The 22,518-nt window shown below is 44.5% G+C and overlaps 1 protein-coding gene and 1 long non-coding RNA gene across 4 annotated transcripts in view; one reads left to right on the top strand and one right to left on the bottom strand.

The window, feature by feature from the left end:
- Positions 1-10: 10 nt before the first annotated feature.
- CPN1 (carboxypeptidase N subunit 1) overlaps positions 11-22,518 on the bottom strand; it is a 32,060-nt gene continuing 9,552 nt past the window's right edge. For 2 of the 3 annotated variants that reach the window (XM_044752668.2, XM_044752679.2), the window contains exons 3-10: positions 22,102-22,257; positions 19,492-19,674; positions 18,116-18,227; positions 15,345-15,484; positions 13,599-13,698; positions 10,402-10,520; positions 7,423-7,551; positions 11-147 (exon numbers count right to left, since the gene is read on the bottom strand). In XM_044752668.2, the coding sequence (XP_044608603.1) occupies positions 82-147; positions 7,423-7,551; positions 10,402-10,520; positions 13,599-13,698; positions 15,345-15,484; positions 18,116-18,227; positions 19,492-19,674; positions 22,102-22,257 (1,005 nt within the window). In that variant the 3' untranslated portion in view covers positions 11-81. Of the gene's footprint in view, positions 148-7,254; positions 7,552-10,401; positions 10,521-13,598; positions 13,699-15,344; positions 15,485-18,115; positions 18,228-19,491; positions 19,675-22,101; positions 22,258-22,518 lie in introns of those variants that run through there. The other variant, XM_014865649.3, reaches the window with a different exon arrangement.
- On the top strand, positions 48-10,394 carry LOC139040254 (uncharacterized). Its single transcript, XR_011494417.1, has 3 exons — positions 48-171; positions 5,867-6,025; positions 8,135-10,394. It is a non-coding gene; the product is annotated as an uncharacterized lncRNA (long non-coding RNA).

Raw genomic sequence — 22,518 nt, 5'->3', positions numbered from 1 at the left:
TGCCAGCAGAAACAAGCACTGCCCTCGAGGGCTTCTCAGCTGCTGGCCATCTATCTGGTAACAGCCGCGGGTCCCCTGCTTCTAGCGAGGCCACCTCCCTCGTGCAGCAGGGCCTTGATGGGGTGAGGGCGAAGGCATGCAGGGAGCCTGTGGGAAGAGAAGAGAATGAAGGTAGGAGAAGGAAAGATCCATGAGGGGAAGGGATGTGCAGAGGAACATCACGTGGTGAGGGGAGGACTAAGAGAAAGTGGGAGGAAAAAAGCCTTTACAAATAGTGGAATTTAACTTTTGGGAGGAGGGAGAGAATTGGTGTTTTCTTAGGCTTTTGCCCAGGGGGAATGTTTACTCATGGTTTAGTAGCCAGAATGAAGCTAGTGTTGAAGTAGAAATGAAGTAATATTCCAGGCAGGAGGTAGGCATGAGGGAGCGTTGGTGCAGAGCATGTGTTGGAAATGTCTGTAATTAGACAAGTCATGGTACAACATATGTGAAGATGACGCTCTGGACAAGTGAACTTTGACTTCTCCTGTTCTGGTGGCAGATTTGTCCCAAGCCATGCTGTCCCACTTTCTTGATCCTTGTTTTGAGATGGCTGGTTGGGTCAGGGGTGTTTTCTGTGTCCATGGAAAAAGTGAATCTTATCGGCTCACTTATGACTAGACTCAGTGTGGTTTGGATGCTATGCTGTGTCTTGGACCTAAGCTGGGTTAGGCTTCTAGCGTGTTAGATCAGGAAACTAAACATGCACACACGCACACACATGCATCCTTAGACCCAAGAGATGCAGCTGCTAGAACCAGCCAGGCTCTTTCCTGCCAGAGGGTCTTTGGCTGGCTATTCCTTCTGCCTGGAACTTCTGTTCCTATTCTTTGTAAGCCTTCCTTTTTCTTATTCTATATGACTCAGCCCAAACATCTCCTCTTCAGATAAGTCTTTCCTAACCCTCCTATCTCAAATCCACCCCCTGACATTTCCTCTGTCAGTACCGCTTCTCAGATACTAGTTCTTTTTATGTATTTGTTTATTACCTTGTTTCATTCTTTGTCGCTTCCTCCAAACCCCTCCAACTCCAAAAAGATAGGAACCATGTCTCTGGTTTACCCCTGTCTCCCCCACTCCAAGCACAGTATCTGACTCATAAACGGGACACAACTATTTGTCAGATGAACAAATCAATAAATTAACTCCTCTGAATTTATATCTTGGATCTTTAACAGATAAAAACTTGACACCATTATATTGGGATCTTATTGTTTAGAATAAAATTTCAAACTGTGGGAAACTCTGTTTGGCCAGTGAAGAGGGCTTCGGCTCCCACTTTTCCTTCACTTTGTCCTGAAGATGGACAGAAGAGGTCGGGATGTTACACGTTGTTCATTGATTTTGCTTCTTTGGGAAAGGCAGAGGAGCCCCCATTTGAAGAACCATTATGTCTACAGAGTCTGGATACGCTTTACATTTGCTCTGGTTTTAGCATTTGTGCCAATGATGCATGTCCACAACCCAGGAACAAGGTATTTGATACAAATAATGGGCGCTATTTGAGGCAAGATACTACAGTTAGTCGAAGCCTGACGTCTCTGCTGTCAGACACGTGCTCTTTAGAGAAAGAAATGTTGTCCCAGTTGCCTACTGAGTAAAGTTGGCTACACCAGGCCTCTTATGTACAGAGTTGATACGTTTTTGTTTTTTTTCCTGGGCTGTTTCACATACATTCACTTGGGGTAGAAGCATGCCAGCTCTGCCACTCAGTACAGTGATCACAATTGGTTTTTTGTGTTTTATTTATTTTTATCCTACCTAATTTACAAAAAATTTTGAGATAGTTTATATTAGTTTTCTATTGCTGTGTAACAGATCAGCACAAATTGAGAGGCTTAAAACAGCACAAATGTGTATCTCGTGGTTTCTATTGGTCAGGAATCTGGGCACAGGCTGGCTGGATCCTTCCCCCAGCCAGATGGGTCTCTGCTTTAGGACGGGAAGAGAGAGAGACACTACTGTAACCAATAAATGGATTCTTACTTGTTACTGTATCTGAGAATTGTATTAAAAGGTGGATTTTTTTCCCCTCTGAGTTATATTTGACATAATGATGAGTTATGTTAATCTATTTGAAGCCCATATGACAAAGGAGGTAAAATCTTTGAAGCAGAGTATGTCACTCAAGAGGGTGGGCAGTGGTTTGAATTTGGCATTGAATAGACTGGGCTATATGCAAGATTTATGTGTGCAGCTGCCTAACAGCCATTTGATTTTAGGGCAGATGAGGAGCAGGGTATAACCAGGAAAAAGGGACAGAGGAGGCGTTGGTTGGGAAAGTGGGACTAGGGAACAGGCTGCCCCAGAAGAGTTACTCTTTGCCTCTTGCTTCTGCAAATAGAAGTAGTTGATAATGTGCAGGAGATGGCAGTGGAGGGACCAGGAGAGGCAAGGGGGTCTACCTGGAAATTTCAGAGGCCTTTGCAAAGGATCTAAAGAACTCTTTACCCTGATCCTTGTGCTAATAAAAGGGGTTATGAACACAGGTTGTCAGCTCAGGCTGAGGCCCTGTAACACAGTGGCTGAGAAGGCAGCCCTGGAAGCCCAAGGAAGGTTCAAATAGTGCCTCCCACCCCTACTCACTGTGTGACGCTGGGCAAGCTCCTTACCTTCTCTGTTTCAGTTTCCTCAGCCACAAATGGGGATACTTATGTCTACCTTACTGGGTTGTTGTGAAGGTTAAATGAGATCAAAAGAAGAAAAATGGTGAAAGAGGAGAGAAGGAGGAAAAATGTGAAGATAATCTTGTACGTCATTCACTCAGCAGGTGTGTATGATGAGTCTGTAGAAGCCAGGTGCTGTTCTGAGTGCTGGGTGTACTAAAATGAAAAGACAGGGTGGTCACACCTTCTGGGAGCAGAAACTCAGGAACAGAAACCTTTGCAGGAAACAGTATTCCATCCAAAAGTCATTAGGTATCATGTTGTCTGAAAATTGGAAATTTTCCTAGGAGAACTTCCTGTGACACGAAATCTTCAATTTGTAAGGAAAAGTGCCAGGAAGAATAAGGCACATGAAATTAAAAAAAAACAAAAAAGTCATGATGGGCTTGATGCAGTCCATCAGGAAGCGGCCTCATTTCTGAATTCCCCTGGGCACCCTTCAGTCCTTGCTGTTCCTGTTAAGTTCACTGGCTTAGGATGGGCCAGCCTGACAGTGATAATCCTCTGAGGAGGGTGTGGGGCTCGAGCTGCCTTCCCCTCCCTACTGATTTACCAGTATCACCTTTAATTCCCACAAACTCCAAGTGAGTAACTATGACTCAGAGAAGGTAAGTTACTTGTTCAAGGTCACACAGCAAATAAGGAGCCGAGCTAGGATTAAAACCTAGGTCTGGGGGCCGGCCCAGTGGCGCAGCGGTCAAGTGCGCACGTTCCGCTTTGGCGGCCTGGGGTTTGCTGGTTCGGATCTTGGGTGTAGACATGGCACCGCTTGGCAAGCCATGCTGTGGCAGACGTCCCACGTATAAAGTAGAGGAAGATGGGCACGGACGTTAGCTCAGGGCCAGTCTTCCTCAGCAAAATGAGGAGGATTGGCAGCAGTTAGCTCAGGGCTAATCCTAGGTCTGTTAGAATCCAAAACCCATGGCCTTAAAACTACAGCAGTCTATCCCTTTAGCAAACACCACCTATCTTGGCTAGCATTCTATGCAGAAGATTTCTTCTCTGAAATACAATCCTAGATATAAAATAGAAAGGATGCTAGCCATGAAAATGCTGGACTCAAAGTTAGAGGACCTTGCTTGGCCTGTGAATCCCACCTTCTCTCTCCCAAATTACCTGTCATTTTGATGCGGGGTCGGTGAGCCGAGGAGTCAAAAGAAAGATTTCTTGGACTCTCAAGATCTGGCAGTAGTGCTCTTTTATTTAGAGAATAGTGTGGAATAGCATGGGGACAGGACCCACGGGCAGGAGGAGCCGCTGCTGCTGCCCCTGCTACTGCTACCGCTTCTTCTGCCAACACGGGTGGAGAGTAAGGCTAAATTTAAGGCATAGGTATGTGAGCCATCTCTTTACAAGACAAAGGAAAGAACATGTAAAAAAGTTAAAATGGTATCAGTGCAGGTGGGGTCTGACCATTGGGTGGTCCCACAACTTTTAGATAAGAATCAAATCGGATTAAGTAAAGGCCAGGAACCACCACCCTAAATCAGTTACATGAGGCTGCCAGACAGTAACCAACTTAAGTCCTTGCCTTCCCCATTAAGAGTTTCCAGAGATAAGGCCATCACCCCTTCCTTCACAAATGCAAATATCTCTCAAAGGGCAAGCAAACTCTGCTCCTCGGAGCCTGCTTCTCATCTGCAGTTTTAAAATTAACCAGCCTAAAATCCTCATCAATTTCACATCCTCCCTCCATATGCTTTGAGAAATTTCCATATGGTCATGGCCAGGCCCTATAGTTCCCGTATAACAGTCTGTCTGTATAATCACCTCCAGCCTGAGTGAATTTTACTCAGATAATCTTTAGGGCTTGGTTGAAAACCTGCATCTCCTTTAGGGCTTAAAATCCTCAGGGCGGCAGGCAGGCAGGATCTGAAGGAGAAGCCTGGAAGTCTTGAAGAGGACAGTGAGGCCACAGCGGCTGCCGGGAAGCTCTCTGGACATCCAGAGCGGACTCAGTAACTCCCGAGTTGCCTGGTGTTTCCCTGTCCACATTGCCCTGCCCGGGTTCAGGCCACCTTCTCACCTGGCTGTCAGCAGCCTCCGCGCTGACTCAGTCTTGCTTCTGCCCCAGCCAGCTCTTGAGGCTGCAGCCAGGGTGATCCTTCTAAATCTGCTTCTGCCACGCCTCTCAGTAGAACCCTTCAATGGCTCCTTGTTCTTCTCGGGATAAAGTCCAAACTGCAATGTGGTTCAAAGGTCCTTCGTGATCTGCTCCCTCCTACCCCACTGGCCTTGGCTTTCGCACTTCTCTCGACTCCCTCCACCTCCCTCGCTCCCACCACACTGAACTTCTAGCAGTTTCCTGGATGCCTCGCTCCTCGAGCCTTCAGACCTCCGCACTTGCAGCCTCCTCAGCCGGTTGCTCCCCACTTCTTTCTGCCTGGCCAATGCCTCTTTATCTGCCCTCAGGTATCTCACCTAGACTTCAGTAGCTCTGGAGCTCCCCCAGGTTCCCCGCCCCCAACCTGGAGTTTCCTAAATTATAGCAATTACCACAATGCCGTGTAATGACCTATTTGTCTTCCCAGCTAGACCGTAGCCACTCTGAGATCACAACTGCATCTTCTGTCTCTTCGTATTCTCCACATTTATTAAGAGCAAAGACTTGATAAATGTCCCCTGCATGAAGGAATGAATGATGAATGAGTGAATGTATGTGGCTGTGCCAGGGAAAGCACCGTAACTGTATTTTGCAAACATCAGTTCTGTTAAGTGGCGATGTACCAGGGAACCTGAAAACAAAGTGATATTCAGACAATTTGGAAAAATCGAATGCAAATGGCAACCTCAGGCCTAGTTTCACTGAACTGAAAAGAGCCCTCTCGAGTGGCTGCTGTATTATAACAAGAAGAAGGGAACCAAGGAACAGGGGATCAAAATTGGGAGGAAAGAAAAAATGTAGAGAAAGTCTTAATCACCTGAGGAGAGAATTCCTATTCTAAACAGCAAAAGGTACATTTTCTTCTGCTTTCCTTTTGACCACAGACTGAGAGATTGCTCAAGTAACAGAAAAATAAGTCATATGTCAATCCTAATCTTTTGTTTGTTTGTTTGAGGAAGATTAGCCCTGAGCTAACATCTGCTGCCAATCCTCCTCTTTTTGCTGAGGAAGACTGGCCCTGAGCTCACATCCGTGCCCATCTTCCTCTACTTTATAGGTGGGATGCCTACCACAGCATGTCTTACCAAGCAGTGCCATGTCCACACCCGGGATCTGAACCAGCGAACCCCGGGCCAGCGAAGCGGAACGTGTGCACTCAACCGCTGCACCACCGGGCCAGCCCCCAATCCTAATCTTGAATGACCTCTGGCAGGGGGTGAGTTGTCACAACTAGAACACCTCTTGTTTTCTGATGGGTGTGAGACTACTTTTTGAGAAGAGCCAAACTGCTCAATGTTAAGAAAGGGCTGGGTTAGTTAGAGGCTGAGGGTGGGGAGGCTGAGAGAGTTGGGGGGAGGTGGAGCAAGTGGGGGAAACTGGAGCCTGCATTACACTTACAAAACCAGAAAAGGTTTTGAAAGATGCATGTTTAAAATGCCCATGTACAAAACTGGGTAGCAGGGGGACTAGGTGTTTGTGTGAGAAATCCTTTCCTTATTAAGAAACTATTGGCTATTGTTGAAATGGTCCTCTGGGATTTCAGAAGAATTGGTCACCTGGTCTTGCTATGGGAACAAAGGATTCATCAATGATTGATCATCTCAGCATTTCAGCCATTCATTCAGATATCTTGAAGGAGTATTTCTGTTGCAGGCTCCGTGCTAGAGAAATGGGTTAGCCACTGATAATTAGGTAGCTAGTAACTAAAGTGTTTTTTTGCAATTACTGATTATAGCTTTTAGTTGTTCACCCACTCATTGGTTATTGCTTGGTTGGTTAGTGTATTGCCTAGTAACTCCCACTAGGTTCCTATAGATAACATCTCACTGGCACCTGGGTCAGGTAAGGGATGTTTGAGCTGTTTTTCAGGAATTAGGACCCCTTGTCCAGTTCAGGTGAGTTGAGACCACCAACCCATCAACTGGGTCTGTGCAGATGCCCAGTAAGTGACCTTTTGACATCAAGAGGCTAAAAACTCCACCCTCAGATCATGCTAGTGCGGCCATTTTGTGAGCATGCATCCTGTGAAGAGGTAGGAAGTCTGAGTATGCTTGCACCGATCATCAATTACCTCACCTCTCCTCACCTCCAGTCATCTATCTCCACACTTTGGACCACCTTGCCTCCCTACCCCATAAGTATCCCTGAACCCCCATTTTCTAGGAGGCAGATTTAAGATTCGTTCTCCCGCTTCCTCGCTTGGCTGCCTTGTGATTAAACACTCCCTCTGCTGCAATCTCGTCATCTTGGTAATTGGCTTTCTGGGTGACAGGCAAAAATGAACCTGGTTCAGTGACACTAGACTCTGGAAATGGAGTGGCCAACCAGCCAGAACCAGTCTCTGGATGCAGCTGGACTGGCATGGAGGCTCTTGGACCTAAACCATACCCCCAGAGGGTACCGCTGAATGTCTGTACGAGTGCATCAGAGGGTTTACCCTGGAACAGACAGAGACCATTCTGAATTGTTCTGAATATGTTTGTATTTAAATATGTCCCAGATAATAAAATAGAAAGAATGCTTCATCTGATCAGAGAGCGGGAAAAAAGCCTTTCTAAAGTGTTGCCCCGGGCACTGTGGGTTTCAGGCAGGGCCTCTCCGGGGCTGCCTCACCTCCATTTCTTTCTTCCTGGCTGCCCGGGGCTGCATTTTCTTTGGTAAGACTCTGCCTCCGTGCCCTGGGTTGGGAACTCTCCTCGTAGGGGCAGCCTGAGGGACGCTTCTCTTGAGTTGGAAGTTTACCTGGAAGAAAAAAAAAAGAAGAAGAAGAAGGAGCTAGGCGAATAGAGGAGTCTGCTTTCTACTTCCTAGAATTGAAATTGGGGGAAGACCAGTTTGGACCCAGTTTCACCACAGTTCTGGGTTCTGAGGGCAGGGGACTAAGGAGAATTATTACAGCAATGACCCAGAGCAGCATTGGTGGTGTCGTATAGGCTTGGCTAATATTCCCCCCAAAGTGGTACGTGATCACTGGTGATACATAGAGTGTATCCAGATGAACGTTTATTTTTTATGTATTAGAAAAAAATTATGTCTACACCTCAAACCATGATTTCACCAATATTGTTGCTTAGGATCAGAGCTATGATTGATGGGGCCATAATAATCCCCTTTATGCTGACTGTGTGAATCACAGGTGTCACGCTCAGGCATGCCAATGAATGCCTCAGACTTGCAGAACTAAACTTTCTGTCATAATGGTTCGGAAATATAGGTAGGAGAGAAGATATAGATTGTTAGTGTGAATTCCTAAATTCCACATTTTCATGTGCATTAATGCATCATTGCCAGCAACACATTGAAACCTCCCTTCTGCCTGTGGCAGGCACATGTAAAGATGCTGTTGACTGACAAGCATGGGATATGCTGGCCGTGCAGGAGCTGAAGACCATCCCGGGAAGAGAAGGGAGAGGGAGCGGCACAGTGTTCTAACCACATTCCCCGGAGGAATCTTTGGCTTTCAGACCCTTGGAACACTTTGAGCTGCTGAAGCCAACTGGGAGCTGGAAAACACGCAACTGAGAGATCTCTCTGTGGGGTTATTTCCTGCCCCTTCCACGAAAATCCACAGCCAGCTTTTCTGCTAGTTCCCCAAACTGGGGAAAATCAGAGCCCATTGCACCGCATCATTTACTGTTTTCTATATAGTAATACAGGGATCCAGGAAAGAAGAAAAGAGAGAGAAGAGAGGCAACAAAATGAAGAAAGACAGAAGAAAATGAAAGAAACGACATCTGGAAGGCTGTGGGAAAAGAAAGAGGAGAACCCTTGATGCTGGGAAATATTTGAAAGTCTTAATTATAACATGAAAACCCTCTAGTAAATAATCTTCTCTCTTCCCCCAGCCAGATGGGTCTCTGCTTTAGGACGGGAAGAGAGAGAGACACTACTGTAACCAATAAATGGATTCTTACTTGTTACTGTATCTGAGAATTGTATTAAAAGGTGGATTTTTTTTCCCCTCTGAGTTATATTTGACATAATGATGAGTTATGTTAATCTATTTGAAGCCCATATGACAAAGGAGGTAAAATCTTTGAAGCAGAGTATGTCACTCAAGTGGGTGGGCAGTGGTTTGAATTTGGCATTGAATAGACTGGGCTATATGCAAGATTTATGTGTGCAGCTGCCTAACAGCCATTTGATTTTAGGGCAGATGAGGAGCAGGGTATAACCAGGAAAAAGGGACAGAGGAGGCGTTGGTTGGGAAAGTGGGACTAGGGAACAGGCTGCCCCAGAAGAGTTACTCTTTGCTTCTTGCTTCTGCAAATAGAAGTAGTTGATAATGTGCAGGAGATGGCAGTGGAGGGACCAGGAGAGGCAAGGGGGTCTACCTGGAAATTTCAGAGGCCTTTGCAAAGGATCTAAAGAACTCTTTACCCTGATCCTTGTGCTAATAAAAGGGGTTATGAACACAGGTTGTCAGCTCAGGCTGAGGCCCTGTAACACAGTGGCTGAGAAGGCAGCCCTGGAAGCCCAAGGAAGGTTCAAATGGTGGCTCTCACCCCTACTCGCTGTGTGACAGTGGGCAAGCTCCTTACCTTCTCTGTTTCAGTTTCCTCAGCCACAAATGGGGATACTTATGTCTACCTTACTGGGTTGTTGTGAAGGCTAAATGAGATAATTCTGGAAAGTTCTCATATAGTGTCTGATATGTAGTAACTGTTAAATAAATAGTACCTATGACTGTATTTGAAAAGACAAGTTGCTTGACTTGATTGCTTTGAGTTAACAGGGAGAGGGAAGGAAGAGTCTGCTAAGCTCCAGGATTGTATAGAGAATGAATGGAACAGAGTGAGGAGGCCCTAGGGAAGAGCCGACTTGTGGGAAATAAGGTCTGTAGATGCTCATGAAACAGGACTGACTCATTACCTTTTCCTCGTTTGAGAACTCTGAGGATTAGTGTCCATGATCTCTGAGCCTCTTTAGCCCGAGATCCTAACCTAATATGACCAAAGCTGAAAAGGTCCAGACTGCAGATCGAAAAAGTCCTTTGCTTCTCATCCCATCTATAAAAGGAAGCTGTGAGAGCTGAATCTTGGAGAGCGAGGGTGGAAAGCAAGGCTGCTGGGCACGCCGGGCCCCAGAAGGGGGCAGAGTGCCATCTGGTGGTAGAACTTGCTGATGGCACAAAAGAATGCAACCCATGGGAGCCTGTGTCTCTGGGGTTTACAAACCAACTCTTGGAGAGCACTTGCTACTTAGTCACTGTACTGAATGCTTTCCATACCCTGTCTCATTTCCACCTCTTGTGAAGGAGGTACTATCATCACCAATTTACAGAGGCATGAACTGAGGATGAGAGCCATTAGGTAATCTGTCCAAGGTCTGTGGACAAATGAGCTGGATTTAGAACCAGGCAGTATTTTTAATCACTATGCTATGTTAAACAGAAGAAAAAGGAAAAGCCAAAAAGAAGTGGGGAAGAATATAACAGAAAAGTGCAGAAGGAAAATTAGCATATGAGAGCCATGAGTTTTTTTTTAAACGGTGACAGAGGGAAGTTTGGCAAAGATTAAAATGAGGCAATTGTTGTTGGCGACCTTGTACAAATGATCTTTATGGTACTCCATAAAGGTCAGCCGAACTCACCAGTTTCGGTTCCCCAGGACCCACGGTCACACTCGCTGTCTGTGGGTTGAACCCAGGTGCTGTAGCAGTGACAGTGTAGGTACCTGGAAGCAGCAGCCGGAAGTAATCACCATGGTCACCTAGAAGTTACAAGGATATAACTCAGTTTGCTGATTACAAATCTGCCCCAAATGGGACCTTGATATTAAAAAATGATCTGAGGGTTTTAGCTGACCACAAGCTTGACTTTTCTTTTCTTTTTTAATGTTTAGATGAATTATTAATAAATTTAACAATAAAGAGAACTTCCTCACTCGGATGATAAAGCACGTCTCTTGAGCACTTTTGAGTTCTTTTGCACTTCCTGCGACTACTAAAACTGTTATTAACTCCCATAATAAAACTTAGAAAGTTAGAATGCATTTTCACGTCACCTGTTACAAGAGCAGCTCTCACTCTGGATGCATTAATGCTGATTCTTAGTCTGCTTCCCTAAAGTGACACAGCTATTTAACCTGAGAATTTCATTAGAGGGCAAACTATGGGCGCATCACCCCCCCGCGGCAATTCGTCTTCTTCCTTATTTCCATGTGGTCCATGTTGGTTATTGTCAACTATTACAAAAATGTCTCCTGCTTTCATCATAAAGGCAAATGACAAATTGCTTTGGGATCAGGTTTTATGAAGATAATAAAATCCTCTAATGGGTTTCAGGTGCCTCCTGACCACCCTCAAGATGAGGCCATCCTGAGGTCACTGCACAGATATCATCAAAGCTCAGTGATACTGACAAGACAGGTGTGCCTGATGTTTTTCTCCGATCATCTCTTAAGGGATTTCCATTGAAATCTGGAGGTCTTAGATGCTCAGATTTGCTTTATGGAGGGAAAATGATTTTACCTTCCAACCTTCCCCGAAGATTCTATTTCTGATGTGACTTTATAATCCTCGAGAGCAATCTTCCCCACGGCCTCTCTTATGCTATGAAGAGATGCACATCTGCTTAGCACCAAGGCTTGGCTTTTCTTAGTAGCATGATGAAACTGGTTAAGATCTAAAACCATTGAAGGCTATGGGACGTACGAGGAGTCTGGGCCTCAGCTCCTGCGAAGAAGTTTCGCTGTGCTCTGCACTGAGAGTATTGTGTTTCATTCTTTAGACCCCGTATTTTAAAACACTTCATGTCCAGTAAACGGTCACTAGGAGAAAGGTTGAAAGATCTATGAATGTTTTGGCTGGTAAAGAGACTAGAGGAGACCTCTGTTTCAGTGCATGAAAAGCCACTGTGAAGAAATGACGTCTACCTAAAGAAATGAGAATGAGAATTATGGGTTTAAGTTGCAGGGAGGAAGACTTTGCTAGACAGAAGCAAAACTATTGTGACAAACAGAGTTACTAAAAAAGAAATGGACTGCTTTATGAAATTGTGGCACTTAAGCAGAGACTGAATCAGGGGTCCTGGAAAAACTACACAGTTGTGTAGTGCACAACCTGCGCTAATGGACATGGTGGTCCTGGGTTGGACAACAAGCTACCAGCGGTGTTGTATGTGTGTAATCTTACATTGAGTGGGAGGACTAGACTAAATGACCACTAAAGTTCTGATTTCAAGAATCTTTTTTTAAAAATATTTCCTCTGTCATCTTCAAAAGTATGCCAAAAGGAAAATAAAATCCAAAAGAAAGCCTATTTCTATATGGCAGGGAAGCAGCATTTTGGCGAATGACTTTCCATCCCTTTAGAGTCAATTGTGACGGTAGCAATAAAATTTCTTTTAAGTGTGCAGCAATGAATAATTGAAATAATAAATGCAATTAAGAATGAAACTGACGGTAAACAATGTCTCTTCCCTGCCCCCTATGGCATGTCTGTAATTTACTTTATAATACTTGAGCAAAAGCACTGCGTTATTATGCATATGGTAAATAGTTTAAGTTATACCCCAGAGACTGTGCTTTTCCTAATTGGGAGCTCACACCCAGGAGCGGTGAGCTAGCTGTTGGATCAGACGGGCTCAACTCCAGCTGCAGCTGGTAGGGGGCTGTAGCTCTCTTTTATCTCCAATCAACGTTAGATGCTTTGCTAAGTAGCAATAATGAAAGTTAGCAATGAGGTTTTTCACTGGTGAAATGAGTAATTTGTTAAATTAGCATAATGGGTGTTAGAAGTGGTCTCTTATTGGTGAAATTAGTGGTATTCAACATATGTTGACGGCCGGAATGTTTTAGAGACATTCCCCACACTAGCATGAATAGGGTATACGAATCTAGCAAACCCCAAAGCTCCCAGGAGTGCCCAAGTTTGGATCCCTAAGTTATCCTGGGTTCAGCCATTGGGCTGGAGGATCCTGGTTGTCTGGTGCCTGTGAGGCCTCAGAATTCTGCCTTTAGAATATCGTTGCCTTTGCCTTGAATGAACCTTTCATGTAAGATGTGTTGGGATCACCTTAAAGAACATAAGTTATCTCCTTCAGGTTGAGGTTTCATCCAGTTTAAACAGACTGTCTGAACGGGAAGATGCCTGCTTGGTAAGAAGCATTTGTGTGGTAACCTGTGGTTGAGCCTCGCCGGTATGGAGGTGCGGGGCAGGGAGGCAAATCTCACCTACCCCTAACCATTGGCAGCTACTGCTCTGCAATACAAACAAAACAAACAACCCCAAAAAACCTCTAAGCGCTGTGCACAATCAAATTGGGCGGGGGCGGTTTGCAACACCCTTGTGCCTTGAGGTATTCTGCACCCTTCTAGGAGGTTCCAGGCTGGCTCCAAGAAGATCTGCCTCCATCATCAGTCTTGCCCTGCAACAAGCCTACAGAATGAACCTTGCTAACTTGTCCCTGAAAGGTGGTGCAGCCAAATGCCCGAGTCAGGGACGAGACTAAACACGAGTTTTACAGTCGTTTTCTTTTCTACCCCATTTCGCACGAGTATATGAGCTATTCATAACCTCAAACCTGGAAAACACCCGTGACAAAGTTGGGACTAAGAGGCAGCGACTCCTGAATGCTGAAAGAGACGGTATATTTACATCTTCCTGGTCCTCACCTCTTAATTCACCATCCCCATTTCGATTAGCCTTCCTTCCTCCAATCCCCCACCCCCAGTGTCCTTGACCGCCCTGCCAGTCTTGCTGGCTTACCAGTTGGCCTCCTGATTAAGCTGAAGAAGACAACGGGAGGGAAAGCTTCCTTCTTACCCCACCAAGCAGAGGCCACCTACCTGAAGTGACATCGTGGTTAATCCCACTGACAGAAATGACAGCCTCTGCGAGATTATTGCAATTCTCATCAACCACCATTCCCTTGATGCCCTGGTGTACCTGTAGAAAACAGTTTATAGCGGGTCGTTATGGTCATAAAACATTTGTACAGTGTTCTGGAGTCCTCAAAGCCCTCTCTCATATGTTTTACATTTGGGCTTCACAAAGATTATGGTAATAGCTCTTTAACTGGTCTCTCTGCCCCACTCTCTCCATCCTTAATAATCTCTTCTCGATAGAGCAGACAGAATGATCCTGTTAAAATCTAAATCAAGTCACGTCACTGGTCTGCTCGAAACTCAACTCACAGCAAAAGCTAAAGTTCTTAGATGGTCTGTAAAGCTCCAGCCCCAGGTAGCGTTCTGATCTCATCTCTTACTACTCTCTCCCTTACGCTCATGATTCCACCTACATGGGTGTCCTGGCCTTGTCTTTTTTTTTTTAATTAAAAAAATGTTTTAATTGTGATAAAATACACATAACATACAATTTACCACCCTAACCATTTTTAAGTGTATGGTTCAGTAGTGTGAAGTACATTCACATTGTTGTACAACCAATCTCCAGAACTTTTTCATCCTACAAAACTGAAATTCTATACCCGTTAAACAATAACTCCCTACTCCCTTCTCTCCCCAGCCCCTGGCAACCACCATTCTACTTTCTGTCTCTGAATCTGACTACTCTTGATACTTCATGTAAGTGCAATTACACAGTATTTGTCTTTTTGTGACTGGTTTATTTCACTTAGCATAACGTCCTCAGGGTTCATCCATGTTGTGGCATATGTCAGAATTTCTTTCTTTTTTTAAGGCTGAATAATACTCCATTGTATGTATACACCACTTTTTGTTTACCCATTCATCCATCAATGGACTCTTGGATTGCTTCTGCCTTTTGGCTATTGCGAATAATGCTGCTATGGATATAGGTGTGCAAACATCTCTTTGAGATCCCACTTTCAGTTCATTTGGATAATACCCAGAAGTCATATTGCTGGATCATATGATAGTTCTATTTTTAATTTTTTGAGGAAACACCATACTGTTTTTCATAGTGGCTACACCATTTTACATTCCCACCAACAATGCATAAGGGTTCCACTTTCTCCACATCCTTGCCAACACTTGCTATTTTCTGTTACCTTTTTTTTTTTTTTTTAAATAGCAGCCATCCCAATGAGTGTGAGGGGGTATCTCATTGTGGTTTTGATTCGCATTTCCCTGGTGACTAGTGATGTTGAGCATCTTTTCATGTGTTTGTTGTTGGCCTTGCATTTGCTCTTGTGTCCTCAATCGGGGAATCCTTTTTTCCCTAAATATCTGCATGGTTCTCTCCCTCACCTCCTTTAAGTATGTTTAAATGTCATCTTCTCTGTGAGGTCTTCTTCATAGCGTTTGACATTTAACATGTTATAAAATTGATTTTATTATTTTGTTTATTGTCTGTCTCTCCTCATTAGAATACAGGCTGCAGATGGGGAGGGATATTTCTTTGTTTACTCATAAGCCCCAGCATATAGTACTGTTTCTGACAGATAGTTGTGCTCACTAATGTGGAATGAATAAATTTCATTGCAGAAGAAGCCCAGATCAATTGTACTGAGTCAGAGCATAATTCAGACCTGAGCCACACAAAAATCCCGGCCTGCCATTGGAAACCTCTTCTCTCTCTGTAACCATGAAAATTAAAGAATGGACTTTCACCTGTTCCAAGAACTGGATTAGGGCCTCCCGATTACCCAGCCACTCGCGCTGTAATTCCTCTTGGCGGGGAAACTTGTCGCAACTCAGTTCCAGCGTGATCTCAAAACAGTTGGTGTAGAGATAATTAAAGTCTTGCATTCCTAGGGGAGAGAGGGCAGCGGCAGACTTGTGCAAGCAGGTCCCCACCCAACGCCCCATCCCAACTCTCTTCAATCGCAATTTCTCCACTCCCATCACCTATTCTATCTCTTGACCTCCATTTCTTTTTCTCCTCCATAAAACCTTTTCCCAATTTCCCACTTCCCAAGCCTTTCTATTTTTCCAATTTTCTTTCTTCACAAATGCCCATTTTGTTGTCTCTATCCTCTACTTTTCTCCTTCATGACTTGAATTCACTTCTTGTCACTCTTAGCACTTTCAAAGTCTGTTTATTCGTCGTGCCTTAATATTACACTATGCACTAGTGTGCACTGTGCACAATATAGGTTATGCACTATGCACACACGTACTGCTTTCAGGGGACAGATTTTCTCCCTGGATGATGATATTCTTCAGACCTGGGAGTTTAGAGATGAGACGAATATCTTGCTTTCACGTCCTTCCTCCTACCTGAACACACAGCACTAGCCTGAAAAACAGTTATCCCAGCAAAACCGACCCCTGAAAAAGCAGAAGGCAGCTATATAAGCGCTCCATCAAATGCTGGCTTGCTCCTATCTTCTATATTACTCAATTAAATCAATTATTTCTAATATGTTTCTGATTATTAGAATAGCATTTGTATCACAAATTCATTTGGGTTAAAAAGTGTCCATTTAATTAACTTTCACTGCTCTCTAAGCTGATGAGTGCAAGCAGCTCTTATAGAAAGAATGGGGAAAGCTGGAGAACAACCATAGCCTGTCACATTGGTTCTCTCTATGCAGCAGAACTGCTAGGCCTCAGCTCCCGAGTCTCTGAATCAGGTGGGGCCCCCAAATTTTCATTTCTAACAAGTTCCCAGGTGATGCTGACAATGCTGGTCCAGAGACCACACTGTTGGGACAATCATTTTAATGAACTTAATGATCTTGGAATTGTATCAGCGTAATTTAGGGCAATGATTCTCAGTGGAGACACAGGCCATGCTTTCCTAGAGGGTGGGAAGGGAGAGGGAGGAACAAGTATAATTTGAAAAAGTATATTTGACATTTTTTTCTTTTTTGAGGAAGATTAGCCCTGAGCTAACTGCTGCCAATCCTCCTCTTTTCGCTGAGGAAGACTGGTCCTGAGCTAACATCCGTGCCCATCTTCCTCTATTTTCTATGTGGGATGCCTGCCACAGCATGGCTTGCCAAGCGGTGCCATGTCCACGCCTGGGATCCAAACCAGTGAACCCCGGGCTGCCAAAGTGGAATGTGCGCACTTAACCGCTGCGCCACCAGGCCGGCCCCTATATTTGATGTTTTAAACTTTGGGGGAAAACACCTATTGCTTTCCTAACGCAAACTAAAGAAAGAAAAGTTCAACAAAATTGTCTTGCCTTGTGTTCAAGCGAGTTTTCAGCCACAGGAAGTCTACCGCTTCCCAGGACGCGGTGACTCCCTAACCTTCCTCCTCCCTGCCCTCCTCAGGACCAGCCATCAGCTCAACCCTCACCTGTGAGTTCTTCTACTACCTGGCTCAGGCCAGGTCAGATTTGAGAGGATGGGGAAAGACAGCTGCTAAAAGCTGATTCCTAAAAGATCTCAGCTTCCTGCTTCGGCCTCTTCTCTATCCTTAGGCTTCCTATCTACTGAAGGTTCATGAACACAGATTCTGTCTGGAGCCTTGGTGATGGGGAAGGCCCAGGGAATACAGAGAAGCCTCTTGCTGAAGGTTTCTGCTACGTTATCAATGGCCAATGTCACAGCAAACTCCTGCTTATGGGAGAAGGGCAGGCAGGGTACAGAGAGCACATATCAGAGGAACCGTTTGTGTCCAGGCAGCTCCTCTGCTCATCTGTTGCTATGTGCGACATACCTCCATGCTACTTAGAAAAAGCTAACATTTATAAGCCAGGCATTTCCAAATGCTTTATGTGCATTATTTTATTTAATACCTACATCAAAATTATGAGGCAAGTATCGCTATTCTTTTTTGTTTTGTTTTTTGAGGAAGATGAGCCCTGAGCTAACATCTGCCACCAAGCCTCCTCTTTTTGCTGAGGAAGACTGGCCCTGAGCTAACATCCGTGTCCATCTTCCTCTACTTTATATGCGTGACGCCTGCCACTGCATAGCTTGCCAAGCGGTGCCATGTCCGCATCGGGAATCCAAACCGGCGAACCCCGAGCTGCTGAACCGGAACATGTGAACTTAACTGCTGCGCCACCAGGCTGGCCCCAAAGTATTGTTATTCTTAATGTACAGGCAAGGAAACCAAAGCTCAGAGAGGTTAATTCTAATTAGCCTGAAGCCACATAACTGGTCAATGGGCAAGCCAGATTTTAACCTAGTGTATCCTTAGAGCCCACACTTAACCACTTGTCTACATTAGTGCCCTCCTATGCCCTAATCTACTGTAAACCACCAGTTCTGAAGGACACCACGTGGTTTCCCAACTTCATTTTAAAGAATCACAAGATGACATTAAATGCCAACTGAAGACTTCTCCATTTTTCAGATCTCTCCCTGAATGCAAAATCCTATAGTATTCTTGTCATTTCCCTGAGAAAAATAATCCTTTAAAAGGAGAAATGAGCTCCACTCTACTTCAGTTTGCAGCACTGTTGTACCCAGGACTCTCCTTACCCCTGCTGAGAGAATACCAGGACGCCCCATTGGTAATGCCGTCTGGGAAGTAATCCCCACAGTTCCAACCTTGGTGCATCCATCCGTGTGCATAGGAGTAGACCTTGGCCAGCTACAGGAAAAGCGGGCAGAAAATGACCTTGAGTGTTCCCAACTGACGTGGCAATGCTCATATGCAGAAGTAGCGTAAGCCAAGAAACACCACTAGGTATAAACGACTGGTTATCTGCTTTAGAGAAAGAAAATGCCAGCAGAGATAGAGATGTGTGTGTGTGTGGACTAGAGTTAGGAGACCTGTACTCTGATTCTCCCACTATCTTGGGGCTAAATTTCTTCAAGTGCAAAGTGAGGGGCGGCACTGGATGATACGGAAGCTCCCTTCTAGGTGTACATTTTCTAGCTGAGTTTTGTAAAAGAAATCAAGGAGCAAGTAAGACAGGCTTTTTCCAGGAAAAGAACTGTGTTTTGGGTGTGTGAGGTGTGTGTTGGAGGGAGAGTAATCTATTTGGAATTTCTATAATTCTCTTTCATTATTATTTTATAACTGGACAAAATGAGATTACTAGAGAAGAAAATAATACACTTGCTTTGCAAAGCAACAACTGGTGTTATTCTCTATACAATTCATTAATTGAACTAATTCATGCTATTATTATTTATATTAGTTGTATATTATTAATAAAATAAAATAAGTGCTAATTGTATTCTATTGCTGTTTTGAACCTCTTTTTTGAGGAAGATTAGCACTGAGCTAACTACTGCCAATCCTCCACTTTTCGCTGAGGAAGACTGGCCCTGAGCTAACATTCGTGCCCATCTTCCTCTCCTTTCTATGTGGGACGCCTACCACAGCATGGCTTTTTGCCAAGCGGTGCCATGTCCGCACCTGGGATCTAAACCGGCGAACCCCAGGCCGCCGGGAAGTGGAACGTGAGAACTTAACCTCTGCGCCACCGGGCTGGTCCCTATTTTGAACTATTATGTAAACCTTTTTCCTGTGCATGGTCTATTTTTCATTAATATAGCCATATGACCATAAAACTGTAAATTAGACACCCCCAAGTTCACATTTAATGCCACTTGCTTACCACCAGTACTATTAGTCTTTTGGCATATTCCTCGTTTGTCATTAGCTTAAGTATTTTTTCACATTGTGGTAATACAGCTATACAATATATGTACTTTTTCATGAATTTATGGCTTATCACGCAAAACAAAGTGTAATTTACTGGACTGTAAGCTCCTAATGAGCAGGCAGTGTTTTCAATTATTTTCTATGGGCTTGTCCCTAATAGGGTCCTGTGTTACTGACTTGACCTGTGTTACTCTCCTGAGCTCCAAGTTCCTCTGGCTGGACAAGCTGCCATTCTGCATACCTTCTGGAAAAGCTTGTCATCAGGCGTGGGGGTATTGGCAGTACGGCGGAAACCACGGACCCGATGCTCAAGGGACTTGTCATATGGGTAATTGGCCACCACTGCCCCTCCATGGAGATTGGCTGAAAGAACAAAGTTGAAGGAGCGGATCCACTGGATCACAGCCCGAGTCTCGGGTTCCACCTGAGGAGAGATGAGAGCTTGGTGGTGAAGCTGCAACTGGGGGTGCCAAAGGGCTGTTCCAATAAGTTTGTCAGGAAGTGGTCTGGGGAGATCATACATCTGAACAAAACGAAGAGAGCCCTACCAGATACGAGAAGTGGAGATGGTGAAATTTTGATCTTTTCACGATGGTTTTAAAAATTAAGTGGATGGAACGCTTTTTCAAAACGAAATCTTATGTGGAATCCCAGTATACAAAATAGCTAAAAAGAGAGTATTGAGGGCGGTGAAACAATTGTGTATGGTACACAATGGTGGATACATGTTATGATGCATTTGTCAAAACCCACAAAACATACAACACGAAGAGTGAACACTAACGTAAACTGTGGCCTTGGGGTGATAAGGACGAGTCAACATAGGTTCATCGATTGTAACAAATGTCCCACCCTGGCGTGGCTTGTTGACGATGGGAAGCAGGGAGTATGGGAACTCTGTACCTTCCCCTCAATTTGGCTGTGAACCTAAAACTGCTCTAAAACATGAAGTCTATTTTAAAAGAGAGAGAGAGAGTGAGAGCATTTTTTTTTGAAGGCGGGGGTGGCGCATGAGTGGAGAGCTCAGAACCCCTCTCTCTGGCACCATGGGAAGGGTTCTCCAATGTACCCACTGCTCCAGGGGCTTCTGAAGCACCTCTGTGGAAATTTAGGGCTCTAGTAGACAAATCTGAAAACACTGGTTTTCAGTAATGGTTTTCAACCTCCTCCTTCCCTCCAAATGCCTGCTGTGATGCTGACGTGTGGAACACACTCCTGTGGTCACATCCAAACAGTGTGGATTAGACACAGCATAACGTGAGCCAGTCTCAGCTAAGCAGTGAAACGCCACCCTTTCTACTGCATATTATATTGCCCGTGAGTGACAGTATATTAAAGAAAGTCTCGAATCCACTTGGACTGGCAGGACAAGTAAATAATTTACAGCCTTCAGTGTTTTTCCTCCTCTCGGGATGGATGTGCTTAGAGGTTATGGGGTGTTGATGTGTTAATGGCTCCTCCTGGACCAAGGGTCAGCTGTGAAGGCTCCCATCTTTTCCATCCCAAGGGAGACTGGATGAATAGGGTTAATTTTCACCCAATCACAATGGATATAGTACCAGGGACACCCATCCTGCTCTGTGACCAGGGCTCAGACCCTTTGAGGCAGTCCTTTTTCCATGTCCTACGCCACTATCCATCAGAGCAAAGCCAGCTTCTCACTGCTCTTCTCCCTCAAGGCTGTCCCCTCAGAAGCCAGAGAGAGAGACTTACTTCTCATTGTCATTTTTCCTCTAAGATTCAGAGAGAGGAACAAGTGGGAGTCTAATTATTATTGCCTGAACTACCTTATTTTACTTAGACAAGCTTAATAAATCAGAACATCCTTCTGGTTGGATATGCCACCAGTACAAAGTTATTTTTTATTTATTATTTATTTGGGCCAAGAGCATAGCTGCTATTTGAAATATAAACATGTCAGCATGACTTTGGTTCACTTTCAACTGAGCCTGTTCCATCTGGAAAACTCCCAATATAAAGCCTTACACCTGCTTTATTTTTCTCCCTTCAGTCTCTAAGTTTAGTTATTCACAAATAGAACGTTTAGAACTACCCAATGCAGTGTAAAAAAATGGTGGTAGTGATGCTCTGAGGGCGACAGTAGTTATTCCCGAGAGCAGGCCCACCAGCAGGATGAAGCCATTCACGTGCCCAGGGGTGGCCTGGAGAGAGAGGCCTGAGAGCATCGTATGGGATTCTCCAGTTGAGAGAATAAGGGAAAAGAGAGTATGCCAAAGTAGCCAGGGGTCATATAGAAAAGGAAGAGGAAAAACTACAAAGGTGGGACTCTCGACCCTTTTTCTGCGGCTCATTGCTGATGAGCATACAGTTCATTGCATGTGAGAGAGGCTTCTCTGTAGAATGCCAGAGTTCCGTGTCAACAGTAGCGTGCAGTACAAAGAATGCTGGATGAGGAGTTGGAAGATCTGTGTTTTAATCCTGATTCCATAAGTTACTAGCTGTGTAAATTTAAATTATTTTACCTATATGCATAATATCTATGAAACAGGGATGGACAACACTGCTTGATGCATCCACCACCCAGGGTTACGATGTTATGCTGGCTAAGAAAAATTGCAAAGTGCTGTGCAACTGTATGATTTGCTTTCACCTCCTTCATTACCATTGCCACCAACGTCAAACATTTTGGGACCATGTGGTCCGTGGAGGGCTCTACACTGGGGGAGGGAATAAACACAAAGAGGTATAAGATACGGTTATTATTGCTTTGGACAGATTAACACCAAGTTGAGTTGATGCTTAATTCTTGCTTGTTTAGTTGATGTGAAGATTGCTAGAAGAAATTCCAGATGCTAATTTACCTGCTCTGTATGCAAATTTATTCTCATACCTGACTCTTCCAGTTGTCTGGAAGGGGCAGATGGTGGTTGGGGCCTCCATACTTCTCATTGTAGTAGATGTAGGTATTGAGATCGGGGAAGTTGCGGTTCAGGTCCACTCCATTCGCATTGTTCCTGCCAACCAGATCCCTAGAGATGTTTAGCCCCTAAAGGGAAAAGGAAGATACAAAAAAATGAAGGTTTCAGACTGAATCCTCTATTTGAAGAACACTGTACAGTTCTTTTTAGGTATTACCTTAATCTATCAAGTGATAGAGCATTTTCTTTTTTAACTTATCCAAAGTCCCAGGGATGTGGTTCAAGTTTCCTGGTGGACAGTGTGCTGGAGGTAGAGATCCCAGGGGAAGCTCTCACAAGAGTAGGGTGTTTCAGGATAATGAGAACCCCTAGTTTTTTAAAAAATAACT

This window comes from Equus asinus, chromosome 2, assembly GCF_041296235.1.
Source record: "Equus asinus isolate D_3611 breed Donkey chromosome 2, EquAss-T2T_v2, whole genome shotgun sequence".
Classification (NCBI taxonomy): Eukaryota; Metazoa; Chordata; class Mammalia; order Perissodactyla; family Equidae; genus Equus; species Equus asinus.
Note: the sequence above shows the minus strand (reverse complement) of the source record. Positions and strands in the feature narration are given on the sequence as shown.